We start from the raw sequence: 13,674 nt of genomic DNA, 5'->3' as shown, positions 1-13,674 counted from the left end.
AAGGAGCCATGGCGGAGTTGTTGTACACATCCGTGATGACCTCACACCCCAAGTCTTATTGCCATACTCTAATTCAGTATGTGACACTCTAATTGTATACATAAGACAACACAATATAGTCATATGCGATACATATCGCCCATCGGTTGCTCAAAATCAGATAGGCAAGCTTGAAAATTGCCTCACAAGAATTAAAAAAATTTGGAACACCATGTGAGCGTACTTCTTATGAGTGATTTCAACTTCTCCAATGTCAAATGGCCCGAAGGCCTCATGCTCTCAGGAATGACATTGCAAACAAGCACACGTAGAGTCCCTGTTCAACCTCACCAATTCCCTATTCGTGGAGTTAGTTATGCCCCAGTGGTTTTCAACCAGGGTTCCGCCAGTACAGTCCAGGGGTTCCGCAAGAAGTTACAAAACTGCTAAAATCGGCAGTAATTTTTAATTCTCCTGTGCAGATATGTGTGCATAAAACTATTAAATTATTGCACAGGGGTTCCTCGAGCCAGTGGAATGTTTCCTTGGGGTTCCGCTCCAACAAAAAGTTTGAAAAGCACTAGACCAACTAGGGCGAATAACATTTTGGATCTCTGCTTCACAAACAATATGGACTTCGTTCATGATGTGAAAGTGACGCCGACATTAGTCTCGGTGGAAACTAATCGCATTCCTTGAAGAAAACAACTTGCTGAGTGATAGCCAGCATGGATTTCGACCAGCTCTTACAGCACTATGGGTGTTGAAGCAGTTACTCAAAAACTCAAATGTGGATGTGATACACCTCGACTTTGCAAAAGCTTTTGATAAAGTTGATCATGGTATGATATGCCACAGACAGACAGACAGACAGACAGGCAGGCAGGCAGTCTGTCTGTCTGTCTGTCTGTCTGTCTGTCTGTCTGTCTGTCTGTCTGTCTGTCTGTCTGTCTGTCTGTCTGTCTATCTATCTATCTATCTATCTATCTATCTATCTATCTATTTATCTGTCAGTCTATCTATCTATCTATCTATCTATCTATCTATCTATTTATCTGTCAGTCTATTTATCTATCTGTCTGTCAGTCTATCTATTTGTCTGTCTATCTTCTGTCTGTCCGTCTATCTATCTATTTATCTATCCATACATACACAGTAGAATACTGACATTTTACTGGAAACCACTAACAATTATGTGTGTTTGCCTCTCACTACCACTTGAAAACCGGTGTTGGTGTGTTTACTTCCTCCTGACCAAGTGGTTCGGCAAAAGAGATATTCTATTAGAACAAACTATTCTGCGGTTGATACCACGTGAGAAACACATGAGCATGTCTACACATGCTCCATAAGATGTACTCAGTGTAAGCTATGGACACATAAGTGGTGCAGCAACATTAAAGGAAGATTAACCGGGCAGATAGCTTTCGTGTGCGGCAGATGCATAGGGGCAATAAACACCACAGATGCTCAGAAAATAGATTTCATCACACTCCAGTGGGGAGAAACTAAAGTCAGTTGATAACATCCGCTATCTAGGTGACCAAGTTGGTAATGGGGGTCGATGCTCTGAGAGTTACCACTTGAATAAGAATAGCCTGGACAAAGTTTAGAAAGCTTCTACCTCTACTGGTGACAAAGAGTCTCTCGCTCAGATTGAAAGGTAGACTGTACGATGCATGTGTGCGAACTGCCATGCTTCACGGCAGTGGAACATGGGCTGTGACTGCGGAGGACATGCTTAGGCTCGAAAGAAATGAAGCTAGCATAATCCGCTGGATGTGTAATGTCAGTGTGCACACACGACAGAGTGTAAGCGCTCTCAGAAATGTTGGATATAAGAAGCATCGGATGTGGCGTGCAGGAGAGACGTTTGCGTTGGTATGGTCAGGTACTACGGATGGATGAGGAGAGTTGTGTGAAGAAGTGCCACTCCCAAACAGTTGAAGGAATCCGGGGTAGAGGTAGACCCAGGAAGACATGGGATGAGGTAGTGAAGCATGACCTTCGAAAGTTGGGCCTCACAGAGGCAATGATGAAAGGCCGAGACATCTGGACTGCGAAGACCCGGCAAATAAAGTTCACGGCTGTATCCTACACCAGTTTCGCATAACCAACCCCAGCCATTCATAAGTACCTTGGATCGTAGGGCGACCTGCTGTGCTTGAAGAAACCTATTGATTCAACATCAACATCAAAATAAAAATCAAATGGAAATTGTAGTTGTGATACCCCTGCCGGCGGCACGTAAAAAGCACCATCCGAACATGGCTGATGCCAGCGCCGCGTTGACTAGCTTCCGTACCAGTGGCACATAAAAAGCACCAACCGATCGTGGCCGTTCCAGCCTCCTCTGGCCCCTGTGCCGGTGGCACACGGAGTGGTCGGCGTTAGGAGGGGCATCCAGCTGTAGGCACACAGCCAGATCAAACTGGAGCCTGGTGCAGCCTCCTGGCTTCCCAGACCCCAGTCGAACCGTCCAGCCCATGCCAGCATGGAAAGGTGTTAAACTATGATGATGATGATATATAAAATTATTAATTTAATATATATATATATATATATATATATATATACAAAATTATTAAGTTAATATATTTATATTATATATATATATATATATATATATATATATCTATATATATAATTATTAAGTTATATATATATATATATATAATTATTAATTAATATATATATATATATATAATTATTAATTAATATAATATATCTTTTATATATATAATATTAAATTACTAATTTTATATATATATATATAAATAAAATTATTGAGTTAATATATATATATAATATATATATATTTAGATACTAAATAAAATTATTAAGTTAATATATATATATATATATATATATAATTATTAAGTTAATATATATATTTATATATATATATAATTATTAAGTTAATATATATATTTATATATATATATATTATTAAGTTAATATATATATTTATATATATATATAATTATTAAGTTAATATATATATTTATATTATATATAATTATTAAGTAATATATATATTTATATATATATATAATTATTAAGTTAATATATATTTATATATAATAATATATATATATATATATATAAATTTTTATTAATTTATATATAAAATATATATTAAAATTATATATATCATTATTAATTTATATATATAATTATTAATTTAATATATGTTATGTATATTACACATTGAGTGAGAGTGAGAGAGAGAGAGATGGAGGGAGAGACGGGAAGAAAAAAAGAAAGAAAGAAAGAGAGAGAAACTGGTGAGCAATTGAAAGTGAGGCAAACAGAGAAACAGATACGGTCGAAACATTCGTGTTTCTGTTGGGACAAAACAACCTGACCTTTCAAGTCACCCTCGTATTGTGTTTACTTAACGACAGTAACCAGGCTAAATGCACGACGAACCAATCCCGTGTTTTCATAATTAGAACAAACACAAACAGTTACGTAAAAATTCTCTCTATTTTGGGATCAATTACACAATTGGAAATCGTTGAAAGAGTAGACTTTGTTTGAGGGGAACATTGACGTCATGTCCTGGTTCTCCTCGAATTGCCTTGGTTGATGCGAAAGAAATTAAAGACAAAATTCCAGGTAATAAACACTGATTCCATAAACAAATCTTTTTCCACTGTTTACTTACATAGAATGTACGTAATCGAATATTTCTTCTATGCAAACATTCTAGAACTGCTGTTTCTTTATTGATATGTATCGATAGAGGTTTATATCTTATTCAGTTTCATTTATTTTTTTCTTTCTCTTTCTTCTTCCGCTTCACACAGCCAATCACACTCACTCTCACTCTCTCTCTCTCTCTCACACACACACACACACTTTTTGCCTATCAATATCTGTCTTTACTCACTCCTGTCTTTTTGGTTCCTTTCTGTCTGCATACACACACACTACAAATACACCCAATCATGACTACATTATACATATCTATCTATCTACACACACACACACACACACACACACCACACACACACACACCATATATATATATATATATATATATATATATATATATGTGTATATATATATATATATATATATATATACCGGAGTAAACACATAAATGTGTCCGACGAACGGCAACGCGAAACTCAGAGTAACAGGTTTTGTGGAATTTTCTGCTGCTTTAAATAAAGTATATATATGTGGGTAGTAACACAAAAAATATATATATATATATGGTGGTTGTCTACTCCTTATGCGGAGTCTGACCACCTCCTGTGCCTATACCTTAGATCCATCGCGTCTGATGTGGCTTTTTAAACCAGACAATCTATTGAAAAGACTGCATAGATGCATATCCGATTTGTACCACCAAGAGCTGCAGTTAAGTTCTGATCCTCGTGGATCTGAAAATGTCTTTTGAAACCTCTGTTAGATATGCAGACCTTATGGCATGCATAGCATTAGAAGGTGTGCACAGGCATACAAGCAGAATAGTTAGTGGAGGTTCGTTTTACATAGGTCCGCAAATGAGATTTGAGCCCAGTCAAAGAAAGGCATGGTCTGTCACAAACTGTGCACACAAAAAGTTCATAGTGATTCACCTTCTCGATCGTAACATTCTTCTTTAAATCTCTCGAGTGTTGCATGCATTATGCTGGCCTTTTGAAATACTTTCACTCCATTCCACACTTTTGTTCGCCATCCAACTCGATCCGAAGCAAGAGTTTCTATATCCTCTGGATCCATTCCAAGTGACTTCATGGTCCTTAAACTTATGCGGTCCTTAAACTTCTTTTTAGTTTTACACCGATAGCGTTCCCCCTCTGCAAACTCACCACAAAACAGCTGTTTCATCCGCCATTCGAACAATATGGCCAGACCACCTCATTTGGTTTTTTTAAAATTATTGCTTTAATTGATGTGATGCTTGCAGACGCAAGGACATTTAATGTAAAAAAAACTCCATTTAATGTTTAAAATGATATGAAAGCATTTTTGGTGGAATTGTTCTAACAAGTTAAAATCTCTTTCCTGACATGTCCATGTTTCAGAAGAATACAACAGGGATGGTAGGACAAACGATTTGTAAAGAGCTAATTTTGTGTGGTTATTTATATGTTGTTGGCGCCAAACGCTTGACTCCAAACCGCCAAATGCTTGTGCTGCCCTTTGAATTGCAGATGTATTTCTGTGTCCAGATTTCCATCATTTTGTACAGAGCTTCCATGGTAGATGAAGGAATCAAAGGCTTCAAGTAACTCACCCTTAATAAAATTTTAGCAGGGTTGCAAACAGCACCACATGCAGGTTGATGCATTACAACTGTTTATTCAAGTTGACGGTCAAGCCAAAATCATCACAAACCGAGTCAAATGCAGATACAAGAGATTGTAGACCTGTTTCAGAATGACTGACTTAATCGCAATCGTCATCGCATAAAAGTTCCCTAATGAATGAGATAAAACCTTCGTTTTTAATTTCAGTCTGGTCAGATTAAAAACATTCCCTGTTGTTCGAAATTTTATGTAAATACCCTCCTTGAAGTTTTGAAAAGCGTGTGACAGCACAACAGCAAGGTATATTGCGAAGAGGGTGGGTGCATCAAGGTCTCTTTGCTTTACTCCATTTTCCACAGCAAAAGATTCAGAGAGCCTACCACCAAAACTAACTCTAGCTTTCACATCTTGATGCAAAACCCTGATCATGTTTACAAATTTTTCTGGGCAACCTATTTTCCTTAGAATTAGCCACAGAGCATTTCGATTAACAGTATCGAATGCTTTGCTCAAATCAACAAAGCAATGGTATAGGCCAAGTTATAAAATAGTAAGTATTTAAAATAAAAATTCTTTTTTATATGGTGAGATGAAGGAGCCTACTATCTCTAAATGAAAATATATATTTCTTCATTGAGAATAATTTGAACCCCTATTATGCCGGAATTTTTATTCCCTAACGAATAAAATTAAATATGATATATATATATGATTTACATATACTTATATATAATTTTTATATATTTGGTTTGTATATATTACTCCCATAATATATATATATATATGATGGCCGTCCACTCGTGACGGAGGAAGACCATTACTGACCTTCAGGAACATTATGCGCTCTAGGACTAACTTATATTTTGCATTTGTGGCTCCGTTGGTGGCTAATGAGCCCTGCTCTTGACAAGCATACGCGAGTGCAAACATTTCAGACCAAGCTTTCGCCATTCACTACACCAGCAGTGTGCTTTCGAGCAGCACGCTTAAGTTCTTGTTGAAGAATTCGAGCTCTCTCAAAACTGTCCACCCCTCCTTAATCTGCTTCCCCCATCTGTGGCGATGACAGGCATTGCTCTCCCAGCCAGTCTCCTGCATATCACAGACATTTAATGAGGACTTGAAACAGTCCTTAAATCACAGCCTTGATTTTTGCCGAGGTCTCTTTCCATTCACAAGTTCCCATATAGCATCTGCTTAGGGATCCTGCAATCCTACATTCTAATATATATATATAATATATATATATATATATATATATATATAATATATATATATATATATATATACATATATATGTAAGTCAGGAAAAATGCACTCGTATATCTGTCAATCGAGTACATATTATTATCAGTCGGTTTCGCGCGTGGGATTCAACGGAGTGTTTGGTAACACTCCGATTATGCAGCCCTGCGCTCATCAGACGTAGCCGATGATTATATATATATATATATATATAATATATATATCAGTTGAATATATGTCCGGTCATAGAGTAACCGATGGTTTTTGCATCCATAATGTGCTTAACTTTATAGACGACTCATCACACTCCAATGCTCTCCGCCATTAGAGTTTGAAGGATAGTCTCAAGCCTGCACGTTTGACAGCAGATAATTCATCTCATAATCGTTTTCTTTGATCTTGGTACGTAGAATAACTGATTAGAATTCACCTGTGATTGAGAAGCTGTATTTAAAACGACAATTGCCTAGCTAGTTATTGGGTGAAGAAACTAGAAAGTGTTTCAAACATTGCCTGCCCTATTGTGATTAACTGCTATTCATCACAGCAGAAGCAACAGCCGTCCAAGAATTTGGACCTGGAGATCTCCATTTCCAGCGACTTCGAGGGTCACCTCCCAGTGGTGTCGGGTGTCAACGAAGAGCCCTCGACTATAACAAGACGACCAAAGTTTTTTTTTCCAAGGTCTGGGGTCTCCCGCCCCTAAGCCCTAGACCATCACCTAATCACCCTTATCCGTCTTGTTGCTTAACAACAACAAAAACAACAGCAGCAGCAACATATTTAAAAAGCGTAAATATGAAACGCAAAAGCATAAATAAGCGAAGGACACATCTACGTGGTTCTGCAATGTGCGAACGTTGCTTTTTGATAATGAATCCAGCAGGCTTGAGCGATCTACTGCTTTTGTTCAAGTTGAGTATGAGTGATAGAAGATAGTCATTGCTGCTCTTTTGGAGACAGAGCTGTCAGAGAAAGGTCAACGAATCGAAATGGATCTTGGCTACAAATACTTTTGTGTTTACAAAACGACAGGTGGAAAACGAGGGAATGGCGTTGACTTTGCGATCAGGAAGAACCCAGTCAAAGACTTTTGTAACTTTTGCCAGCGATTTTGTTGTACGCTGGCGATTGAATTCCTATGGTTTATTCGGAACAAGGTATTTATTTCATATTTTGGGACCAAGTCAGTAGTTTTGTAGAAGGGATTTAGTCGATTTCATCGAACACAGGGCTCAACCTGTACTTATTTTATCGACCCCGAAAGAATGAAAGGCAAAGTCAATACCAACAGTATTTGAATTTAGAACGTAAAGTCGGACAAAATGCTGCTGAGCATTTTTTTGCTAACCATTCTGCCAGCTTGCCGCATTGCTCGGAACAAGATATTAAAAAAAGATGAACCTCTTCTCTACTTCTTGTACTCCTTTTGGATTTGCAATAAGGAGACTTAGGTGACGTTTATGCCTACTCCATGAAAGACATATGTGAGACTAGATATGTAGGCTTTTTGCGAAGATATGGAAGAGCTGTGGGACCCAAACTGTTACAGTATCTGGTCCTGCATATTCATGGTGAAGTTGGGGTCTTTGGCACTTTGCAACGGCGCCTCGTTCTGTAGTTTGTGGGACTTTCAAAGCCAAAGTTTGGTACATTTCTCCCAGGATTTTTCAGATGTACATCACTGCATAATTTTCCCGCTTTCAATCTAGGGTGTAGCGTCCTAACTTTTTGAGTCTCTCCCAGTAGCTGAACTGTTCCATTGTGGCGATCTTTGAATAGCTTCACTGAGTTGCTTCGAGTTTCATCGCTAGGTTTACACTGTGTGGTGACCATATTTGGAAGCAGTAGTCTAAACCGCTTAAAACATGTTCCCCAGAGGGCCATCATGGTTTCTTGTTCTCTCGTTCTGAAAGTTCTAAGGAGCCGTTCGGTCAGCCACCTGCATTTTATTGTCAATTTAGTAATATACGCCTGGAAAATGCATCATTACTCATGTCAGTGCCCAAATCACGCACTGATGTTGATTCAGGGTTTGCAATCCCTCCTGGGCCAGTGTTATCCCGTCTGCATTTCCTTGAGCTTCATATGCTGGTAGAGCAAGGCTTGAAATTTTCCAGCATTAGACATGCTGCAGGCGCGCAACCTCCAGCGTTTTAAATCCCCTGAGATACTTCTGTATCGTCTGCCTAGAAGTACCGTTGGTGTTTCAACGATTTATTGAAATACCAACTGATCTTACAAATCGGTTTCGCTCTGAGAGTTCAACAAAATGTATAATAATGGAACCTGATTATGAAACTCAGCTCTCATCAGAATCGACAGTTATGAAAGAAAGAAAATATGCCGATTGCTCTATGTTATTGGAGCATGTCATAGAAATTTCTTTATCTTGTCCTTTGATGTTCACAAAAGAATGTGGTTAGGTGTGAAGGTTATTGGCCAATATGTTTTTCTCTGGGAGTTCCTTGTTCCATAAGCAATTTAATTAATGTGGAAATTTAAACCTTTGTATTTTATGGAGGCAGGGTTTGTTGGCCATCTGTTTATCCATATTTCTTCAATTCTGCTTCAAATGTGGATCCTTTATAATCTCTTTTTATATAAACGGCAAAATGTCTCTGTGTGTGTGTGTATGTGCATGTCCTTTATACAAATCCACAATTTTTCAGTTAGAGGGCTCGCACTTTCTATGGTCATTCAAAACCGTCCAAGGGTGGTCGTGCACATCTTTACATTTCCCCAGTCACCCCGCAAAGCCATTAAAAAATCAATAGAAGTGACTTTTTTGTGAATTTTCTATCCAAAACCCAATCAAAATGCCCGAAACTTGATACGCCAATTGAATGCCAGCTAGCTGTATGTGATTGGTCGGAGATTTGGACAGTACTCGCGTGTAGGTGCGCACGCACGCAGCTGTATATGCATGCAATAGCACTATGACCCGGCAACGCCGGATCATAGTGCTAGTGTATTATATTGAGCATATGGGTATATGCGAAAGTGGGGCATTATTAAAACCTGTGTATATACTCTTGTATAAAAATAATAAAGATAAACTTCAACTTGAGAAATTGACTTCATTATGTAAAAACGTGAAAAACATTTTTAAAAGGGTTGGGTAAGTTTTAGGTAATTCATAAGTGCTTGTTTCGTGTAAAGTTGTCAGAATGATTTGTATATAAGTTATGGAGATAGTTTATAGAAAAGGTGAGGTATTTTTATCCACTAGAAAAAATATTGACTTAAGTATTTAAAATTTGTTTTGGTTGCATGAAGAGACTAGTTGTTGGTTGAGGAATATAACAATTTTATGCTATGTTTGTTTATCAATTTGTAGTACTGTTGATCGGGGGGTAAGTGTTTTTGCAGTATTTTGAAAACTAATTTAGCTATTAAGTTGGAAACTTGTATATTCAAAGGGAATTAACCATATATATATATATATATTATATATATATATATATATATATATATATATATATAATAAGGATAATATCGATATTATCAAGTGGCCAGCATGGGAAAAATACCATACAAAGGTAATAATTTTTTTACAACTAAGAATAAGGGTGTCTGAGAGACACCACCATGCCGAAATAGCAGTCAAATCCTGACTCTAAGAACCACGTTAAATGTTCATATCGCACCATGAGATAAGACAGAGGGACAAAATAGAGTAGCAAAAAATATTACTGAATCATTCAAGATCCTGGATTTCTAGCTTTGCTTTAAATAAGCTTTGCCTCATCAGTTGAATAAATCAGATAGGCACATAAATACACATAAATATATGCAGAACTAACGTTATACTTACATATACGAACGTCCATGCATACATATATATGCACGTATGTACAAGGCCAGTTAAATTGCCCGCCAAAATACCCCATAAGCACGATATGGTCAAAATAAACACCGCAGTGAATATAGAGACGAATTATATAAATTTATAAATAAGGATAATATCGATATTTAAATATCGATATTATCAATTGGCTAGCATGGGAAAAATACTATACAAAGGTAATAATTTTTTTACAACTAAAAATAAGGGTGTCTAAGAGACACCACCATGCCGAAATAGCAGTCAAATCCTGACTCTAAGAACCACTTTAAATGTTCATATCGCACCATGCGATAAGACAGTATAACGTAAGTATAACGTTTGTTCTGCATATATATATTTGTATTTATGTGCCTATCTGATTTATTCAACTGATGAGGCAAAGCTTATTTAAAGCAAAGCTAGAAATCCAGGATCTTGAATTATTCAGTAATATTTTTTGCTACTCTATTTTGTCCTTCTGTCTTATCTCATGGTGCGATATGAACATTTAACGTGGTTCTTAGAGTCAGGATTTGACTGCTATTTCGGCATGGTGGTGTCTCTCAGACACCCTTATTTTTAGTTTATATATATATATATATATATATATATATATATATATATATAATGTTTGTTTGTTTTTTGTTTTTTCCAGTTTCAGCTCTTGAGCTGTGGCCATGCTGGGGCACCGCCATTGTGGTGAAAGAGTACAGCAGGGATCACCACCCCCTGCCGGAGCCTCGTAGAGCTTTTAGGTGTTTTCGCTCAATAAACACACACAACGCCCAGTCTGAGAATCGAAACCGCGATCCTGCGACCGCGAGTCCGCTGCCCTAACCACTAGGCCATTGCGCCTCTATATATAGATATTTATATATATATGTACACATGTATGTGCTTGAAAGCTTATCAGCAAAACTTTTTCATGTGACGTTTGTCTCTGTATTTGATCCAACTTATATGCAGGAACTTCCAGAATACAGTTCGTAGTGTGACGGTGTGAGTTCAAATTCTGTCGATTTGACTTCATCTTTCTGCTTGTCAGGGTCGATAAAATATGTCGAAGGAGAGAATTTTAGTCGATTAAATCGACTGTAAAACACATGACCTTGTTAAGTATTAGAAATCAATATTAAAACAAATGTATTTGAGTTATACTTAGACCATTGGAATTTAGCTATATGCCTTTACATTCTAAGTTAGTTTCCTACTGAGGTAAACTTTGTCCCTCAGCCTTCTAGAGTTAATTTATACATAGGCGTAGGAGTGGCTGTGTGGTAAATAGCTTGCTTACCAACCACATGGTTCCAGGTTCAGTCCCGCTGCGTGGCACTTTGGGCAAGTATCTTCTACTATAGCCTCGGGCCGACCAAGGCCTTGTGAGTGGATTTGGTAGACGGAAACTGAAAGAAGCCTGTCGTATATATGTATACATATATATGTGTGTGTGTATATATATATGTTTGTGTGTCTGTGTTTGTCCCCCCAACATCACTTGACAACCGATGCTGGTGTGTTTACGTCCCCGTAACTTAGCGGTTCGGCAAAAGAGTCCGATAGAATAAGTACTAGGCTTACAAAAGAATAAGTCCCGGGGTCGAGTTGCTCGATTAAAGGCGGTGCTCCAGTTTTAACATACAGTGCGACCAAGTCATAGAGGTGAGAGGACCAGATATTGTGCTCATCCATAAAGATGAAAAAGAAGTAAAGATGATAGATGTTGCAATACCAGGTGATTCGAGGGTGAAATGTAAGGAAACAGAAAAGATTGAGAAATACCAGCCAGATTGAGAAATACCACGGATATGGTAGACGGAAACTGAAAGAAGCCCGTCGTATATATGTACATGTATGTGTGTGCATATGTTTGTGTGTCGGTGTTTGTCCCTCCAACATCGCTTGACAACCGATGCTGGTGTGTTTACCCCCCCGTAACTTAGCGTTTCGGCAAAAAGTTACTGATAGAATAAGTACCAGGCTTACAAATAATAAGTCCTGGGGTCGGTTTGCTCGATTAAAGGCGGTGCTCCAGCATGGCCACAGTCAAATGACTGAAACAAGTAGAGAGAGTAAAGAGTATCTCTTTCTCAATGTGTAATCTGCCTCAATATCATAAACCATTGCTAATGGAAGTGTATTGGCAGAATCTATGATGTGGTCGATAAAACGCCTGATATTTGTCATTTTACATTCCGAGTTCTAATTCGTCCACGATGAACTTTTCATTCCAGCGATAACAAAAGGCTCAGCAATGTACTAACTCGCTATAATCAACTGTTTACACACCAGAGATGTTTGTTTTTGTCAGTTAAAGAAAGAAAAAATCAATATTAACAAACGTTTAAATTCTGAGTGTTGAGTGATTTCTATAGCCAGAGCGATTTTATGGCTTGAGACAGCTGGTTTTGTTGTTCAAAAACAACATTACCGACAGAAATGAAGGAGATTAACTGAATAGCAGTAATTATCTACCCACCAAAAATAAAAAGGAAAATTCAACTGGGGGCAGTATCTGAGTAAATATATCCTTTTCTACTCTAGGCACAAGACCCGAACTTTTGGAGGAAGGAGTCAATCGATTAGACGAATCCAGTACACAACTGGTACTTATTTTATCGACCCCCGAAAGGATGAAAGTCAAAGCCGACCTCGGCAGAATTTGAACTCAGAACGTAGCGGCAGACGAAATGCCGCTAAGCATTTCGCCCGGCGTGCTTTTCGTCTGCCTGCTCGCTGCCTTAATAATAATAATAATAATAATGATAATAATAACAATAATAATAATAATGATAATAATAATAATAGACCTTAACCAGTTGAGCATATCGCTTAGTGGCTGACGATATGTGCATCTCTGATCACGAGCAGAAGTAGTGGGGGAGCATCATAGCCATGTGTTGAGAGGGATTCTTTGGGGTTTGAATAATTCAGCTCTGTAAACATGGGTGGTTCTTTCAACATCCTTAAACAACCCTTATTCAGGGACCTTTTGAGCGGGATGGGCTACTCAACCTGAAGAAAATTCTAACTGGGCCTCACCTGCAAGGTCATGCGCTGTTTATCTTGATATGAGATCACCATGTCGCGCACATATGGTTGTGATGCATGTGCCTGGTGTACCCTTATCAGACGGGTAGTCATGATGGGTATATTGGGCTTCGTATATTTTACCCCAGTGTCACTTTGATGGCATGAACTGCTCTCTCACTCAATAATAATAATAATAATGGTTTCTTTATTAACCACTAAGAGTTTACAAACAGAGGATGTTAAAGAACGATACGGTGCAGTAAAACCAAGGTTTATATGGAGGCTTGTAAACAGTGAAAAATAACGAAAGCTAAGGAAATGCTG

The 13,674-nt window shown here is 37.8% G+C and overlaps 1 protein-coding gene across 2 annotated transcripts in view; it reads left to right on the top strand.

Moving 5' to 3' along the window:
- The window catches only part of LOC115232616, a 111,760-nt gene that overhangs the window by 80,770 nt on the left and 17,316 nt on the right, over nucleotides 1–13,674 (top strand). Inside the window, exon 1 of one of the 2 annotated variants that reach the window (XM_029802610.2) lies at nucleotides 3,366–3,600. The exons of the other annotated variant lie outside the window; for it this stretch is intronic. Within the exon in view, the coding sequence (XP_029658470.1) occupies nucleotides 3,571–3,600 (30 nt within the window). The 5' untranslated portion in view covers nucleotides 3,366–3,570. Of the gene's footprint in view, nucleotides 1–3,365; nucleotides 3,601–13,674 lie in introns of those variants that run through there. 2 annotated transcript variants of the gene reach the window in all.

This window comes from Octopus sinensis, linkage group LG2, assembly GCF_006345805.1.
Source record: "Octopus sinensis linkage group LG2, ASM634580v1, whole genome shotgun sequence".
Lineage (NCBI taxonomy): Eukaryota > Metazoa > Mollusca > Cephalopoda > Octopoda > Octopodidae > Octopus > Octopus sinensis.
The sequence above is the reverse complement of the archived record's forward strand: the minus strand, read 5'-3'. Positions and strand labels throughout refer to the sequence as shown.